Source organism: Merops nubicus, unplaced genomic scaffold (assembly GCF_000691845.1).
Source record: "Merops nubicus isolate BGI_N331 unplaced genomic scaffold, ASM69184v1 scaffold18734, whole genome shotgun sequence".
NCBI classification, from domain to species: domain Eukaryota; kingdom Metazoa; phylum Chordata; class Aves; order Coraciiformes; family Meropidae; genus Merops; species Merops nubicus.
The window spans coordinates 1-18834 of NW_008603804.1; the positions used below are offsets into that span (position 1 = coordinate 1).

General features: G+C 39.1%; 1 protein-coding gene across 1 annotated transcript in view; it reads left to right on the top strand.

Annotated features, from left to right (window-relative positions):
• Positions 1–61: 61 nt before the first annotated feature.
• The window catches only part of TBCD (tubulin folding cofactor D), a 116758-nt gene continuing 97985 nt past the window's right edge, over positions 62–18834 (top strand). Inside the window, exons 1-7 of the mRNA XM_008938810.1 lie at positions 62–254; positions 3966–4016; positions 4213–4310; positions 5022–5123; positions 6773–6919; positions 7699–7754; positions 11394–11526. Coding sequence (XP_008937058.1) covers positions 62–254; positions 3966–4016; positions 4213–4310; positions 5022–5123; positions 6773–6919; positions 7699–7754; positions 11394–11526 — 780 coding nt within the window. The remainder of the gene's footprint in view (positions 255–3965; positions 4017–4212; positions 4311–5021; positions 5124–6772; positions 6920–7698; positions 7755–11393; positions 11527–18834) is intronic.

An 18834-nucleotide genomic window follows, 5' to 3' on the forward strand; every position in this document is an offset into this window, starting at 1 on the left:
CTGACCCGCTGTTGCTCTGCTCTGCTCGGCCGCTGCAGGAAGCGCCGGGGCCGCCCCGGGCATGGCTCTGGGAGAGATGGACGAAGCGCGGCCGGAGCCGGCGGAAGGCAGGAGTCAGGAGCCCGGCGTCGTCACCACCAGCAATATCCTGGAGAGCTTCGCGGAGAGCCAGGAGGTCGGGGAGCTCATCGGTAACCTGAAGGGGAGCTTCGGGGATCTGGTGGCCAGAGAGATGGCCATAGAGAAATTCATAGGTAAGCGCGTTGTGCAAAAGGAGCGTGGTCATGTGTTGCTGGAGGGGTCTCAGCACCGAAAAAGGACTAGACTGCCCATTTTGGACTAGTGATAACGCTGGAACTTTGTCAATGGGTAGCGTAGTTTTTTTACTCATTTTGCTTTCTAGACATATATCCATTATTATGCATTTTTTGATTCCTGCAAATAAACATCCAAATCTTAGATTTAAGAAGTCAGAATGCTGACACATGTTTAGCCTCCAGTTTCCTATTGAAATGCAGGCAATAATTTAGTTAAAGTTTCTATCTTCACCAAGGCCAGTTGTGTGCCTCATTACTTGTAAAAAATGCATACATTTTGAGCTTTAAAGTAGTAATTGTATCTTTTCACTTTAACATTTCATAGGAAATATGAAGGGCAGCTAACTCCATACAAACCCTGTCATTATTTCTGAGGGGGCAGCTTGGATCTGACTTAGTAAGGGAGGGTTTTGCTGTGTAGTGGGAGCTGTTCTGCTTCTAGATCTGGGCTGAACGTAGAAGGGGTTAACTGTGCACACGTGTAGCAGCGTCTGGGGTACTCTAACGTCTGTGTATGGCTTCCAGTATTCTCTCTGGATGATTTTCAAAAATTAATTCAAAGTTTGGTGTATTTACCAATTAAATTAATGAGCATTTTGCAAGTACTTTGGCAAACATGGTGAATTTGCAAAAACTTGCAGTCCAAATATTGGTCCCTTGTTGTATGGTTTTGACAAAAAGAAACTAAGGAGGCAAACAACAAATGAGAAAACCCAAAATTTGGAAATCTGCCTCTGCAGAAGTTACTCAATGTTATTATACTCTATTGATGTAATAGAAAGTTCCACCTGAGGAAGTTAATGAGACCCCACCTCAAATACTGCATCCAGTTCTGGTGTCCCCACATAAGAGGGACATAGAACTGTTGGAATGAGTCCAGAGGAGGCCGCAAATATGATCCAAGGGCTGGAGCATCTCTGCTATGAGGACAGGCTGAGGTTGTTCAGCCTGGAGAAGACTCCCGAGGGATCTTAGAACTGCCTCCAATACCTGAAGGGAACCTCCAGGAAGGTGGAGAGGGACTTGTCACCCGAGCGTGCAGCAACAGGACCAGGGGAAATGGTTTGAAACTGAAGGAGAGCCGGCGTAGACTGGAGCTTAGGAAGAAGTTCTTCAGTCTGAGGGTGGCCAGACTCTGGACTAGATTGCCCAGAGAGGTTGTGGGTGCCCCTCCCTGGGGGTGTTCAAGGCCAGGTTGGATGAGGCCTTGAGCAACCTGCTCTAGCTGGGGTGTCCCTGCGCGTGGAAGGGGGCTTGGAACAATTGGTCTCTGGGGTCCCTTCCAACCTCGGTTGTTCTGTGATGATTCTACGATCAACAAACAGGAGCTGTTCAGAAAGCAGTAGCAAGAACACTCCTCTTTGTGTTGATCGTTGAGTATCAGAGGAGAAGTGTTAGACTCTGATGGGGCAGCAAAGCCATCACTGAAACTGGATTTAAAATGTATTTATGAACTTCCTGTGTGCATGCCATTGCCCAGCAAATACGGTGTTGGTATACTGAAAACTGATAGGTGGGGGTTGGTCAAGATTGGGCTGTAACATTTAGTGTTGTGAAGTGTCATTTGATCCCCCTTGGGCAAAATGTCCCAAATAGGGTATGAGGCATTTGTGTGGGATGTAACATGGAAGTTCAGGGGATACCTGGAACCTCTGTGCAGGTAACACAATAATCATCAGTTACAGGGGATTTTAACACAGGTCTTTGAAACAGTCACAAAAACAGGTGATGCTTATTTTTTTTTTTTTTTGTGAACAGTTAGAAGCAGGAGTTTGAAAGACAATTTAGTATGCAAGTGTAGTTTTGTGGGAAAATTTAGGAAGATCTCTAATAGTGTTAGAACTTTTTATTTTGTTCTCTACAGCATTTAGTGTTCTAGTTTAATTGCCAGGCTGTGATCTTGGAAAACAATCTGGCAAGATAAGGAGTTTGCTGCTAAATTCCACGTCTGCTTGAGAGCTATTGCTTTGTGTGTGGATGGAGTTTCTTGTTTTGGCTAGTTCTGTAACTGGACCACAGCTTAAGGTATCAGTAATTGCAATGGAAAGTCAGTGGTGATTAGGAGCTCAGGCTTCCCTCTTGACAGGAGACAGCTTGATGGCATCCCATGGAGTTGCACCAGATACCACAGGGGTACTGTGGGACTGGCTGGTGCCCTGCAGGTGGTTGTGCAGTGTCATCCTCTGGGCAGCTACAGCACTGCTGATGCTGAGTTGTGTCTTACACCTAAGTGCTGAAGTGACAAGTGGAGAAAAGGGATGAAGAGCAAAATTATTTGAGAGAGAAACAACTGCAGGAAAAGGAGATGGTTAAAAAGATATTTTAGTTTTCTGATTAAAAAGCTGTTTTCTGACCAACTATCTAAAATTACACAGGCGTTCTCCAGCACAATATTTGATGAGTAGTCACTTCATGATCACTTGATCTCTGAAATCCCACTTTCATTTCTGTAGCTGCTTTTAGTTGTTCCTAGGTTTAAAATGAAATGCTTTTCTAAAAACTGTGGCAAGCTGTTCTTAGCTTTTCTTCAATATTCAGTTTCAATTTGTCTTTCCTCAAGTCAGTTCCCAAATGTATTCCTGGCAGCAAGATGAAGTTAAGTCATGTGAAAAGTTTCGAGGAGCACAAACAGTAATTGCTATAGTTTATATTTGTCCAGGTTGAATAAGGATTCTTTGTTCTTTGCAGAATAATTTCCTGGGTTCTGTATGAAAATAAAAAAACTCTTTGAGTGTTGTGAAGAGCACCTGCACTTGCAAAGTAGTTCTGTGCTGGATTTTTTTTCTGTTAGAGTCAGGTAACTCAAAAGTGATCAGGATTTTTCAATGCCTGTACCCTGTTTTGGTACAGATCCTCAGGGCTGGAACTGTGTCTGTAAATACATTCTAGGCATGGGAAGGAAGAACCTTGTAGTGAAACCCCGTGAGACCAGAGAGAATTTCTCCGTGTCTCTATTAGCCTCAGGGTGGGAAAAGTGTCATGCTACCACACTTCTTGGTATTGCAGTACCTCCGTGTGTGTGTGTGTCCAAAGGCAATCAGTACTTTGGCATGCTAAGAAATAGGATAGTGTGTAAAAGTAACTGGGATCCCATATGTTGATGAAGATGTGAACATCTTCATTGATTTTCATGAAATGAAGGCAGAAAGGTGTAAAGCAGCATTCTGGTTGCTCTGTGGGTAGGAGTGCAGTGTAAAGCTGGTGACACCCAGAGCAGCTGTAGCCTGTAGTGGTTCAATGTTGTGCCCTGTTCTCAGGGTTCCATCAGAAATGGTGTGCTGGTAGGTGGTGCCTTGGCAGGGGCAGCCACACGGAGCTCTGCAGCAAAGGACAGCATCACACCGAGCAGTTGCATGTTTCATCTGGCTATGAGATCTGTCGAGAGTAATTGGAGAGACTCCTGCAAGGGAGTTCGTGACCCAGTGCAGGTAAATGACAGCACTACAGAAGTGGACAGGCTCTATTTTTACAGTTTCTTCTCAGTAGTTTGATTAGTTTTTGACCCCGCTTACAGGTGGTGGCAGCATTTAGCTCAAGAATACTGAATTCTTAACTTAAAGCTGTCAAGAATTCGGGTGTATCTCACAGTCAATGCCTGTGAGAGATTTTAATGTGAATAGCTTATTAGAGACATCTTTCCCTTTCCAGGAATTATGGACAAGTACCAGGAACAGCCTCACCTGTTGGATCGACACTTAGGTAGGAATGTCATCTTTAAATAGGTTTTGTGTATATACTTGAAAATCTATTAAAGTAGAAGGTCTATATTTGCATTACAAGATTGCTATGGTTCATGCTACTTATATTATGTGACTTCTATCTTCTTCATTGTTACAAGTGTGAGAAACTAAGTCAACTGCTTGTAGTCTCACTTTTTTCCCTCTCCTTTCACTAGAGTGGATGATGAATTCATTGCTGGATATAGCACGGGACAACGGATCTCCTCCCCCACTAGTTCACCTGGCTTTTAAATTTCTTTACATCATTACAAAGGTAACACAAGCGAATGTAACATTCTGTAACTGAATTCTGTAAGTTTGCAACATTTTCTTTGTTGTTGTAAATGTTTTGAAAGTTATTTAATCTTCAAAACCAATAAAATAAATAGTTGTCTAAGTAATGTAATGGAGTGTTTTGAATTGTTCTGCAAAGGAGTAGATTTTTTTTATCATTTTCATGATAGCTTATGTTATTTAATAATCCAGAGTAGTAAAAATCAAGGTCTGAATACAAAAAAATTGCAGACATTGAGATGCTGAGTGTTCAAGAGTCGTAATGCTGAAAAGTGTGACGAAGAATTACATGAATTGTGGAGTTCCCATCCAAGCATAAGAAAGCGTACTTTGATTGGGAGGGTTGAACACTGGGATGGATTGCTCAGAGAGGTTGTGGAGCCTCCATCCCTCGAGATACTGAGGACCCTACTGGACGTGGTCCTGGGCAGCCTGCTGTGGGTGACTCTGCTTTAGCAGGAGAGTTGGACTAGACTATCTCCAGAGGTCCCTTGTTTTAAAGTTTAAGAATTATCACTCCATTGATTTTTAATAAGTTTGTAAAAATGCAAAAACATTTAAGACCTTAATGCATGTCCTTACTGTTCTTACTACAGGAGGATCATATACTAGAAGCTTCTCAAAGCTTCCTTTCTCCTCAGTGCTTGGCGATGCAAGTTGCTTTAGTACCTTTTGAAACTTTCTGTTACAGGTGAGAGGGTACAAACGATTCCTGCCACTGTTTCCTCATGAAGTGCGTGACCTACAGCCTGTTCTGGATATGCTTGTAGACCAGCATCCAAAAGACCCTACGGTGAGATCTTGCTCTACTTCTTATTTAACTTTTTTTTTGTCTCCAGCAAAAAAAAGCTAATGAACAGTGTAAGAAAAATACCTGGAGAGAAGTGTATAAAGCAGTGATCCCCCTGTCTGGTGTTAACTGAACGTCTGGATTTGGTGTGGAAATCACCCTGTCAGAAGAGAAATGTCTTACTGGAGGAGAAGTCTTGTGGTTTTATTCCATGGGATATGTTCTAAGGATTTAGAAGCAGTGATGGTAAAGGTGGAAGTAAAATCTTTAACCACTCGTAAGGGAGCAAATTAATTGAAACAACACTAGTAAGAAAGGCAGTGGAAGACACTGAACTTCTAAAAGGAATAACTGAAAAATCCTCTTCTTGCTATGCACATCATTAACAGTCACATTAATTTAACTCGAAGTCATAGAAGCAAAATCACAGGAAACAGTATTTAGGCTTTATGTATTTATTCCTATTAATGTAAAGAGACTATTTTCTAAACCTTTGGGTTTTGTCAGAGTTGGTGTGGGTACTGTTTTGTTGAGAAAATGAAGACAGTAGTTAACTTTCCTTGTTTAATTTCATAAAATGCTTTATTCTTCCTCAACGCCCCTGTCTATACATCTGTGAGGGGCTTTGTTGTTTGGTTGGGGCTTTTTATTTCTTTTCTTCTGAAAAGAGGGAGGAGTATTAGGGAAAGTTGCACAGTTCTGGCGTGAGGCTTGAATGGCTTGGATTGTTGCCTTTTGATAATACATTCTTGGGTTTGGAAAAATTACACAGAAATTCAGATTTATTTTTTTTTTTTCTGCCTCTGCAATTTGAAAAACAGTGCAACAGCACTTCCTTGTGGGTCCTGTTTTCAGGTTTTATTTTGTCTGGGAACGTTCTGGGCAAGAGTTCTGATTTGAAAATGTATTTAACACAGAATTTTTAAGCATGGATTGAGATCATAGAATCATAGAATGTCTTGAGTTGGAAAAGACCCTTAAGGACCATTGAGTCCAACTCCAAGGTACTTTAGTTGATATTCTTATATTTTTGAATAAGGAAAAACAAGAATTCCAGAAGATATAAGATAGATGAATTCCAAGAGAGATTGTAATCTCTTAAAAGTAACAAAAATAATGGCTATGAAAATTATAATTGTATTTCTGCTCTAAATTAAAATAATTTCTTCATAAACATAAATTCTGACCACTTTGCTGCTGTTGTACAGGTTTAAAAGCTGTAGAAGCTCCTTTTTGTCTGTCTGTCTCTAAACATATCTAAATTTGTTTCAGTAGACCCCTGAAAGCAATACATAAGAAATTAGGAAGAAGAAGAACATCTCTCTGTGATTTTTGTGACTGGAGGCACAAATGGACGGAGGGAAGGAGAAAACAGGAAAATTGCAACATGGAGTTTTCCTTTGGGAAGGAAATAAACTGGTCTAGATTTCGGGTTCAGAGGGGAGGGTCTGCTAGTTTTGTTACAGTTTTCCTGTTTAGAATCATTTATGGTTGTGTCTTTGGTGTTACAGAGCCTTCTGGTTTTGAGTTCTCTCTTCATCACCATACTTTGATAATTCCTTGGAGCTAGTGGATAGTTAGTGCTCCAGGCGCTTTGTTGGAACATGTTGCAGAAAACAGAGTGTCTATTTTGTCTTGCCTTTCTTTACCAGACTTGGGAAACTCGTTACATGCTTTTATTATGGCTCTCCATGATATGCTTGATTCCCTTTGATCTGGCCCGTTTTGATGGAGATCTGACTTCTGGGGAAGGACAGGCCCGCATGCCCACAATGGATCGCATACTTGAAATAGCAAAGGTAACTGGAATACATCATCTGATCCTTTCAAACCTCTCATATTTTTCTTAGGTTTAATCTTTCAGTATGTAATAAATTATTATCTTCTCACTGTATTGTTTAAGATCACATTTTCTGCATCTAACCTTTAAATTTCTTCATAATTTTGGACATGTTCAGTATATTCTTTGCTGCTTTAGTGTCAGATGAGACTGTTAACTTGTTTTTCCTTATTTTGTGACTATCTGATGTGAATGCCTGCCTTTGATTACATTAACAGCCTTCAACATTTGAAAATACTGGCTAGCTTTTTCTGAAAGCCAAGTTGCATGATTTAGATATGAAGTGACAGTTTGAGCACGATGAATAATGTTGGAAGCTAGGGCTGTATGAAGAACTCTCAAAAAAGATAATGAAATTTCACTAGGCATAAGCCCAGTTGTCTAACTTGTCATCCTTTTTGCATAAAAACAACAACCCCTTCCTCGCAGATCCCTGAACAGCTTTTGGCACATGTAGACTACTTCTAGTAGCAGAAATACAACTAAGTTAAGATTTCAGTAAAGGTAAACGTGCTTTGAAAGATGCTAGAAGAGCAGCTTTGTTGTTTGAGACACTTTGTTAAATGGAAAATAATTTTTTATGATCCTAAGCTCAGTTTGTTATCATAATAATTGCATAATATATGCAATAAAGTTTGTAATCATAAATATTGTATATTCATGTACAAAGTTGTCATGTAGTTGTTATTAAATCTACATGTATGAATTTTATTACAGTTAGTTTTCTTTTACCTTTAGTGTTACTTGGTTGTCAGTGATAAGGCTCGAGATGCAGCTGCTGTACTGGTTTCAAAGTAAGTCTCTTTTGTGCTTCTTGGCAGAAAGGAAAAAGTGAGTTCTCATTCCTGCTGCTGTTTTCAGTCTGTCATGTTACTGATAACAGCATTGGGAGGACTGAATGTTGCCAACTGTATGTGGGATGTTAAACTTGCTTGAATCTGACACAATAGCATGTTTGTTCTTGGAAATGCTGGTTTTTTTTTTTTTTTTTTTTTCTGCTTGCTAGAGGGATGAGTTACTTGTCACAAGTGATGCAGATCTTCATAGGATAATGTTCAAATTGCCTTCTAGGGACTGGTTTGTGCTACAGAGTTTCAGAAACATAGTTACTTCGTGTTGCGGCTGCTTTTTGCCCTGTGATTCTATGATTCTATGTAAAGAGAGAACTGTTGTCTAAGTTAACACCGGACCGGGAGGATTACTGTGATGATGTGATGTTTCCTAGTAGTACTTAACTTATGTAGAAGGAAATAATGGTACTAGAATTTGTTTTCTTAAGATCCCTCTTGTTGATTTCTACATTCTCTCATCCAGAAAGTAGTATTTCTCTTTACTCTAGTTTTACTGTTGTCAAATAATTCATCAAATAAAACAGGTGTAGAATAATGGAATTTTCTAAATCCTGTTGTTTACATGGTTGGTGTTCAGGCATCAAAGACAGAGGTGCAATTGTTCTGACATTTCTGGCACCACTTCAGTAATATTGATGCTAGGGTTGATTATAAATTTGAAAAAAGAAATTTCTGTATCTCTTCTTCCCTAGGGCATTAGTGGAGATTGGCTTCATTTATGATGCATATGAAAATAAATTACAAAGACCATAAACTGTGTTAGTACACATGTATCTTTTTTCCAGTATATATCACCATATATATGCCAATATATTCTAGCAGAAGAGCACTTCAGTCAGCTCAGTTTGTAATTTGGTTTTTCTTTTCTTCTTTCTTTCTTTCCTTTTAAAGCAAGCAAACCCCCAGCATCTTTACACTCACACGTGCTCTCTACACTAGGGGGCTCTGCCAACATAGTTTTGCCAGTGCAGCTTTCAGAGCAGAGGCTCTGTAGGGTGAACAAGATGTGAGTAGCTTGGCTGAACAATAAAATCTGTGTTCATTTTTTTTTTTCTGGTTTAAGAGGCACAAGATTTATGGGATTAGTTATACCAAATCGTTGTTAAATAGAAAATTTAGAGCAGATCCTAACTGTCTTTTGGAGAAATAACTGTCCACATACTTACTTTATTTTAAATTTATCCTGGACTTCAGTCACAGGACTCAATGCTTTAGAAATTTGTATTCAGTGCGTATAATGCTACAGTTCTGACTCTGATGAGAAAACAAATACTTTTTTGTTTTAGAACTGACAGCATCATGCAGAAAATTAGTGGAGTTAAAACTAGAATCATAGCTCTTTGTTGACTAGTCATGTATTTTTCTGATTTACTCTGAAATATTTAAGAGCAAAATTGAATGCATGAATTATTTCAATAGCCTTCAATAAATAGTCTTGCCTGTTACATACATATTTCTGTGTGACAGAATGTAGGTTTGTCTCCAAATCCTAATTAGTTTTTGCAGCCTTTCTGTATGTGATAATTGGAAGTTGCTTTCCTAGGATTTTTATGTATCTGCACTTGTAATCTGCCTTGTCACAAGTTGACAGGAGCAGAGGGTTTGAGGTGAAAGTGTGACACAGAGTGAATTGTTCCTGAGAATTCATATGTGCCTGAATGTGCCCTTTACCTTCGTCACTTCCTAAAAATGCAGACATATACCCACATCAACCAGCTGTGAGAGTCTCTTGAAGGTACATCCAGTATTTGGAAGACTTCTCAAGTAAGGATAACAGTAATTTAAAAGGATTCTTTCACCACATTATACTAATTGAATTTGCACTTCATTTGCACTCCAGGGTATTTTTAAGACTAAATTGCTGGTGGAAGCATACATGCAGCAATGGGGTTGATTACAGCATTGCATTCAGATTTGTGTTCGTGCAGTGCTCAGCCCTGGATTTCAGGGGGATTTCATAAGTGCCTTGCATCCTAGCCCAGGGTGCTGTGCAGGCATGCTGTTAGCAGTTGTCTTCTCTTCACCTCCATTTTATTGGCCGAATTAATTTTTATTAAAAGCATATATTCATAACAAGGTGATAGAATACATTAAACTGCTCCTAGTACTAGCTGCATCAAGGTGTGTAAAGCTGTAATGGCAGTAAAATTAGTATTTAGTGTACTTATTTATTTTATTATGAAAACACCATTTTCAAAATAGCCTAATGTTTGAAACACTTCACCAGGAATTAGAAAACCTGAGTCCAAGGCCTTTTGGCCTTTGTGCTCTTGAATTCACTGCTTTCAGATCCCAAAACAGTTCTTTAATGATTAGGCATAATTGTTCTGGAATGACATCACTGTTTGATCTACTTGAAGTTGGCCTGTTAGGTAGGCGGGAATCCAAAACTCCTAGGACAGATTGGTAGAGAAGATAGAGGAATCTAACTCTGCAACGTGATGAGTAGGAGACTCCGTGGGGAGGAAGAGAAAGTCTGGGTTCTGTTTCCTGTGCTAAGGAGTTAATGAAATTCAAGTGAAGTTTAGAAACATCAGGATCCAAGACTTCCTGCTTTCCAAAGTAATTTACTTTTCATAGAGCAGTGGGGCTGGAGTTTGTTTCACAAATTCTCTTCTGCTCAGTGACCTGATTGCAGTAGAAGGAGATGAGGCTCATCCTTATCTGGCTTCTAGCCTGGAGGTTAGGACACTCCTTTGAGAAATTAAGATTTCAACCCCTTTGGGCTGAGAAGGGGTCTAGGAACCAGTTCATCTTCTTTACAGGTTACTTCTCTCACCCACAGTATTGTGCAAAAGAAGACTTTGTCCTTGCTGCTCTGTGATACAACAAATTGCTCTTTGTGGGCTTTCTCATGCACCTTGTTTCCTTTGATTGCACTGAGAACAGAGTTTCTTAACTTGATCTGAATGTCTACTGGAACATTAGGTTCTGATTTTTAGGTTCTAAGAATACTGAATTAGGTGACTGAGGCAGCTGCCCTAACTGTCGCTCGCCTGGCACTGATGATGAGTACAGGTTTCTGAAAGTAATTTAACCATGATGAACCTCTTTTGCCCTCTCTAAGATGGCTAAGGATACATCTCTTGACCCAGACAGTATGCTAAATAACAGGAGTTCAAATAACCAAACCCCCAAATACAGCACTGATGCTTACTCTCTGTGGGCCTGGCTGGTAACAGTGTAATATGGGCCAGTTGGTGATTTGCATCAATCGTCACGTTTGCAGAACAGCTGTTCTTGGTGAGAATGGTGGAGAATCTTCCTATTTGTTTCAGCTTTTCACTAGTTCTAATCAAAATAATTTTTATGTGGGAAAGTTTGGTGCTTTAAAATTAAGATGAGAAATTTGTGGAATCCAAGTTTGCAGGTTGGTTTGAAGTGAAAATTACATTCTTCATCAGGACCTTGCTCAGAAATAGAAGGGCTAAACATAGGGTGGTTTGAAATGTTCCCACCCTCAGTGATTCAGGAAAATATCCATTGGAAAGTTGTTTTAAAGAACTGCAACCATTTTAGATAGCAAGAAAAACGATAGTCATAAAGTTAGTAATCACAGTGTTGTTTTTTGTTCTGTGACAGGTTTATTGTCCGCCCTGATGTCAGGCAAAAAAGGATGGCAGACTTCCTGGACTGGGCACTTTCAGTGTTATCTACATCCTCCTTCGAGACCATGGAGGGGACGGTTGTTATGAATGGCATGCTCCAGGCCCTGGTAAGCACTGCTTCTCCTTTAAAAGTCATGTGGTTGTATTTGTGATCCTAGGTATCTGCTACGGGAGACCTTTAATAGCAAGTGCACAGAGAGGTTCCTGTTTATTAAAAAATGGGAGTTGTTCAGGTTGGGGCCTTGTGCACCCTGCTCTAGTGGGAGGTATCCCTGCCCATGGCAATGGGCGTGGAACTAGATGATCATCAAGGTCCTTTCTAACCAAAACCATTTTATGATTCTGTGAATATACAGCTGGAATTTCTTCCAAAATGCTTTTGAAAAATTAATTTCCCATGTACGTGTATTTTCTGTAGGTATTCTTATCGCCAGCAAAAGAAAGTGAGTTTTTCAGTATAGATACTGACAAATAACTCAGAAATGCCTTTAAATACCTGATTGTATATCTGCAATCATTTCATAATTTTGTTGGGGTTTGTTTTTTGGTTTTTGTTTTGCTTTGAACAAAACCTTTGAAATAAATTTAAAAAATGGCATTGTACAAAATGAAGAGGTTGGGATTCTGATATAGTAGTGGTCTCTCCTAGACTCTTCTGAACTAGCAATCAAAATGCAAGTGGTTCTTGAAAGTTGTATCCATTCTTCTTCAGCTAATATGTTATTCTCAGTAGTTTTAGTAAGACACACTAAACTTAGTGTCCTTCAGTAGTTGATTGAATGCGCTATTTCCTCTGGGTTTGCTTGCTGATCTGAACAAATTTTTCTGTTTAGTGTTCCTTACCTTGTAAAGTAACAGTAGTTTGTGGCTCAAAGAGCTGAATTCTTAGTTTGTGTTTTAAAATTGATGTACTATGCATGGGAAAAAGCCTGTAATCCCTGAACTGCTACCATATGATAGCACTCCACTTGTGCATTCTAAGATATCTTTTTATAAAGCTTTCTTGTAGTTTTACAACCTTAAAGGTGTTGATGTGCATTTTGAAATACTGAAATAATAGTTCTAGTATCAGTTCCAGTTTTGATATCCGAATATATGTGGATGAAATGGGCGAGTTTGTGTGAGTGGAATTGTTCCTTCTTGTTTTTGTTGTTGACCACAGTAGACGGTAGTGCAAGCAAATCAGGTGATACCCTCTTGCATAGTTTTTGCACAAATTTAAGGATTTGCTGATGTTTATACAATTTTCTATAATTTGCATAATTTTGCAGCTCTTTTTAGGTAATTGCTACGAGGACTTGTATGTGCAGCGTGTTACTAAACGTCAAAGCAAAGTTCTGGAACAAGTGTGTGGTGTGTGGTTGGTTGTGTTTTTTGTTTTATTTTTTTTCCTCTAGCAGCTGTTCCAACTCAGAAGATACAAGAAATGATCTATATTTAGAATAACTTAGGACTTGCTGCTTAAGCAGGAGGAAGCATTATTTGTATGCATGGCAGTATGTTTCAAAAGACAGAATGATGTTTCATCATTTTATTGTCAGATCTGGAAAGGGAGACTGACTGTTTGCCATTCTAGGAGCATGATGAGACCTGTAGGATGTATAATACATAAGTGTTCTGTCATAATTCCTTTGAGTTTGGCTTTGGCTCTATCCACCTGTTCATTACTGCATGGTAAGCGAAACAGGTGAATACTGAACAAGTAGAATCGAAACTAGAATGTGATACAATATAGCTGGAAGCAGCAGCCTGACTTCTTGTATTTGCATGGCTTTTTCCTCCTTTCTTGGACAGGAGAAGGTATTTATCAGGCCACTTCTATTTGTGTCCTACAGCTCACAACTCCTGTTCTGTTTGGTAGGTGTGAGCAGACTGAATTTTTAAAGCCTTTTCTTGCATTCAGTCTTCAATTTTTGATTTCAGTTACTACAATATAAGCATGAATTGTATTATTAGGGAATAAAGACTTTCAGAACAATACCTGTGCAGGTACTTGTGTACACAGACGTGCTTAAATGGAGCATGAAATATTTATTTCAAGAGTTTAATAATAAGAATTTTGTAACACACTTGTAATAATAGCATGTTGTTACACCAAAAATACCAGCTGAAAATAAAAGCAATGTTTAAAAGAAGCAAACCTTTTCTCTTAAACATGCAAGACTCTAACAGTCTGTTCAGAAACATAATAAGTAATTGGTGAGTGTGTAAAGTGGACCCCATCCTCATGAGGGATGACTCGAACTTGTGTCAACAAGCTTCAGAATTCCTTGCCCATGGATTCCTCCAGGAATTTGTTACTTCAAGAGGAGTTGCCTGGGCATTTCTCTCTGAACAGGCAGGAGAAAAAAGACCATTTTCAGTTTCAGGAACGTAACTGGTTTCGGGAATGCAGCCCACCAGGGTGGGGATAAAATGTCTTTCTCTCTTCATCAGATCAGTTTAGGGCTGCCCCTGACAGAGGGGATTTCAGTCGGGTTATGATGTTATGCAGCTTATGGTCTGCATTTAGGAACTGGATTGTAGTGAGACTGGCATGGCAAAACTCTGAAAAAGGCACGAAACTCTCGCATTTCAATGAACTGAAACTGCAAGTTAGGTACGCAGTGAGTAGTTCCACGCTGCTGCACTTTGATCTGCCTCTTCGTGGCCTTAAGTCTTGGTGATTAGGTATGCTACTGTTTAATCTAGCTCAGCATTCTGTGCAGAACAAGTACTACTGTTTCAGGGTTCTTGTTGGAACACGCAGCCTGCATTACATATTTTAATTCCACCAGCACTTTTTTCTTTTTTTTCTTTACACCTGTCGTCAGTAATACATCATTTCTCAACAGGTGTGCACTAGCAGGAGGCTTGGTTTACAGTATTTGAGATTGGGATTTTAAAACTACCCTATTTTGCTGAAACCAACATTGCAGTATTAATTTAAACTCACTTTTGTGCTTAGAGACTTTGTATATTTGGAGGACTGTAAAAGTTCTATTAATACAAAATTGCTAAATTTTTTTATAACATTTGTTTACTTGAAGGAAACTTCTAACCTGTTTCAAGAATCTGCATTTTAAATTCTCTTGGTCTGGAGGTTTGCTTTTAAACCTGCCATTATATCAAACAGCTTTTTAGTTATTGCTGCAGGGTGTAGCACTCCCAGTTCTTGCGTGACAGAGATGTCATCATGTTGAGGTAGCCTTGGGCATTGAAACTTATTAAATCTTATTTGTTTTATAAGTGATTCAGTATACAAGTGTGAGTAATAATTAAAAAAAATAAAACGCCCTGCACAGTGATCTGATGAAACTCGAGAGTCTTAAGAACAGGGCATTTCCCTGAGCTGTCTCTAATGCAAAAGTTATTTAGCAATAGGTACATGCTTATGTAAATTTTGCTCCAGGGAAGAAAGAACTCTCCAGCTCGATTCTTTCAGACCCAGAGGCACAAAAATAGAATATTTCCAAATAGAATGTTTCCCAAGTCTCAATATTTTTGGCATTCTCAAAGAATTCGCAATGCTAGGATTGTCTATTGGCATTTTTTTTTGAGATGTTGTTGTTGCTTAGTGGTTTGAGGATAAAGGTGCACAAAAAGCAGTGTCGATAGAAGGAGAAGAGAGAGAAAAAATCTTACGTATGCAGATTCCAGGGACACTGACCCCTTTCCAGTGATCCTGCATCTCCTCTCTCTTTGAACGGCATGGAGGATTCTGATGTGGCCTGGTCTGATAGTTCTGAGATTTTTCCTTCTCACCACAAGTACTGTGGTGGGTCTAAGGTTCAGAAGTTCTGCTACTGTAAACCTGTTTCTTTTCTTGTTAGAATATAGTGCTGTCTCATGCTGCTAATTTTTAATTTGTTTTACTTCCAAGTATTTCAGATCTCTGGGTTTGGGTGGTCTCAGTGGTGGAGCAGAACTATTCTGTTAGTTCTCCAAGTGTTAGTCTCAACTTCTCAGGCTGTCAGCTGATAAATAACTAAGATCTTATGCAAACTTAGCTCATTTCACTGGGCTCTGAAGTTTCAGCTGAAGGACCATGTTGCTGATCAATGCCCTGACAAATACACATACCCGACAGGACTATTTGTGCTCAGACACAGTACGAACAAGGGCTTTAACTAATCTATTTTACCATGAGCTGCACAGATACTGCATTACATATTCTCTTTCAGATGACTTATTATTCTGAGAGCATGGCCTACCTCACCCTGTTTACCTCCCCACATCTGGCCTGGAGGCAGGGATGGCTGAGAGCTTTCCCTGCACCCTGGTGTTGTGTGACTACTAGGGGGTGCTCCAGAGTAATGAAAGATATCGTTTTCTTCTCTTCCCATAGAGGCTGGAATTATCGTCCCGGCCCTTGACTTGGTTGGTTACGACCAGAGGGTAGGTTCAGACTTGTGTCTCCTGCTTGGCAGGAAGCTATACTTGCCACCAAACAGTCAGGGCACCCTTAATGGTGATTTGTATAGCTTGGGGAACATGTCCTGGAGATGATCCTGATTGATATATCTCATGAAGGTCGGGCCTAAAGTGGGTTATGCAGACAATTGGAAGGTGTGGTGTGTTTCTTCTGTGATTACTAAGAAACTAGGCTTTGTTTTCCTTGCACCATGCTATTTCTAAAGCAAAACCAGACTTGACAGTCGTCATTGCTTGCACACCACTGATTTTCTCTAATTTGTAGGTGGCTTAATTATTTATAAGAGAGGGAGTCACATAGTTTTAAACAGTTCAACAGGTTGGGTAAGGTGGTGTGTGCTGTGTGTCCTCATTAAAGTGAAGAGACCGTGGCGTAACTTTGATTGCCCGGATACTCCAATAGACAGGCTCCTTACTTGCAGTATTGTTAGCTGCTGACACTAAAATGTCTATGCAGGTGGCAAACCAAGCTTATTAATTATTTTGTTTCTATCAGATTTTTTGAAATGGTATGCCTTGGATATTTTTCTTCCTTCAAGGCAGGAAGTTTAAACTGAGTACTGTAAGGCTGATTCATCTCTTTTTTTTTTTTTTTTTTTTTTTTTAAATGTTTTCTGTTCTTGCATCATGTACTTTTCTTTTTAGTATAATCCCTGTAAGCTCTCTAGGTTTGCAGCATTTTTATGAGACAGTGACTTTGCCTTACATACATCACTGTCTGTAACATGTGCTAAAAGAAAATACATACCCTTTTTTTCTTTTATTCCCCCCAAAGGCCAACATCAGTTGAAGTGCTCTTTGGTTTCCTCTGACAAATACATCTACTAGGTCAAAAGTTTGGGAGATTGGGGTTTGTGAATGCTTTTGCATGCTTTGAATCCAAGAAGTAACGAAAACTTATTTCTTGACATTTCTACAACCAGAAAAAAAAACCCAGATGCTGGATGTCTTGCTGTGTTGTGTATCTGAAGAGTAGTTCTCAACAGCTTGTCTATTACCTATTACTTCTATAAAAATTACTTTTCAAATGGCAATTAAATATTTCTCTGATACAGAGAAATACCTGATGTATCACTTGCTGGAACACCAGTAATCAGGTAGGAGGTTGTATTTGACATGCCATGTACATCAGTGACTCCAAACAGAACTTTCAGACGTTTAGCATTTTCAGTTGTGTTTATTCTGCAATCAGTGGGTAATGTACTTTATTGCACAAAACCCATGTGTATATTAAGCCCTACCTTTTTTTTAAGGTTCACTTGTTAATTTAAACATAGTAGCTGTGGTGTTCTTGGGTCAGTTTTTACTTCCCCTAAAAACTTGTGTTGGTAAAATAAGATATGTTAATCCATATCTCAAACGTTTTACAGCAATTGCTGTGATGATTGTACCATCTGAAAGTATATTGTAAATCCTTGCATTATTTTGTTTGAGAAAAGATATTGTGTTGAATATCAGATACCAAAATAGTTTGTGTATTGCAACAATGTGTTTCACTTTGTTCAGAAAATGTTAGATGTGAGTGTGGTATTGAATCTGTTGAGTTCCCTGTTCTAAATCAATTCATAGCTGTGTGGGGCTGTTCTTCCTACTTGGCTTTTAGAAAAGCGTTATAAAAATTCCTGTATGGTATTTGAAGAGTTTTCCCATTTCCTGCCAGTGGGTTGGTTAGTTTCTTTGCACAACTTGCTTAGAGGTGGTACCTTCTAGGGATGTTTGTCTGGAGGAGTCAGGACTGAATTCGAAGTTGGCATGAAGGATGTGAAAACTCACAGAGAAACTTGTAGAAAGGTGCCAGAATTTAGGAACTATGTAAGACTGAAAACGTGTAGATTTTTTGAGGATTCTACTCCAGCTTTGCAGGAGCTCCTAGGCAATAAGGTGTGAGAGTAGATGTCCCAATGTGTTTGTCCAGGAGCATTCCCAAGGCCATACTAAAACCCTGGTTAAAAAACATTATCACTATTTCAGGAGTTACAATGTATTGTGTTTGAATGTGCTTGAATAAATCCTAAAAATTTGGAGGCAAACTATGTGTGACTTAAAACCAGTATTTGCTCTTAACTGGGCATTTATAAAGGAGAAGTAATTGTGAAGCTGTTGCAGAAATGCTGCAGCAAGCTACCCTTGTGAAGTAACCATCTGAGAGGCTTTTGAAGCAGAACACAGGAATAAAGTGATGAAATGAGCTTCTGCATGTTTCAGCGAAGAGGCAGAAGCATCTTAGAGGCTGTAGATTTGTTAATTAGGCCAAAGATTTGAAGATTTTCTGTCTTTCCTTTAGTCTTTTTCATACAAAGAGGGTTTTGCTGTATGTTAGTGGGAAATACATATATATTTTTTTGATACTGATACGGCATATTATAAAAGCTATGCTGTATTTATATCAGTTGCGTTGGTAGTTATTTCTGTTAGCTGTTCTTCTGAGTTTGAAATAGTTCTATGGCATTATTGCTTTGTGAATACAGTTTTTGGAGGATGCCTTACATTTGCCTGGTTACTCATGAAAGCGTTAAAAATCTGAAATAATTCAATAGATATTATCAAATTCCCCTATATAGCTTCTGGTAGAGCTGATCAGAAGTGCTAATTTAGGATCCTAAAATGCAATTTAGTAACAAAACAAAATAGAATGGGTACATAGCCTAAAGGTGTTTTTATTGCCTTTGTTGCTATTAACCACACCTGCAGTACGGGAGGCATGTGTGTGTTTGGTATGTGTGAGAAAGTACATATTTTTGAGGTAAGTCTGTTCTTGTTTAACTCCCAGGCATATTTATTGAGGAAGGTTTTTCTTCTAGTGAATGACAAAGCAAGGAAAAAAAAAAAAAAAGGGACTGAACACATTAGTTTTGATGCACACTAACTGAACTGAGGAGACTTCAAATGTGTAACATGTTCTTGTCAGGTGTTACTAGTCTGTTTGTCTCACTGTAGTGCTGGGGCTTAATCTTAGTGGGATATTTAATTACATATAAAATTATTTTGGAAGCTGTTTGCTT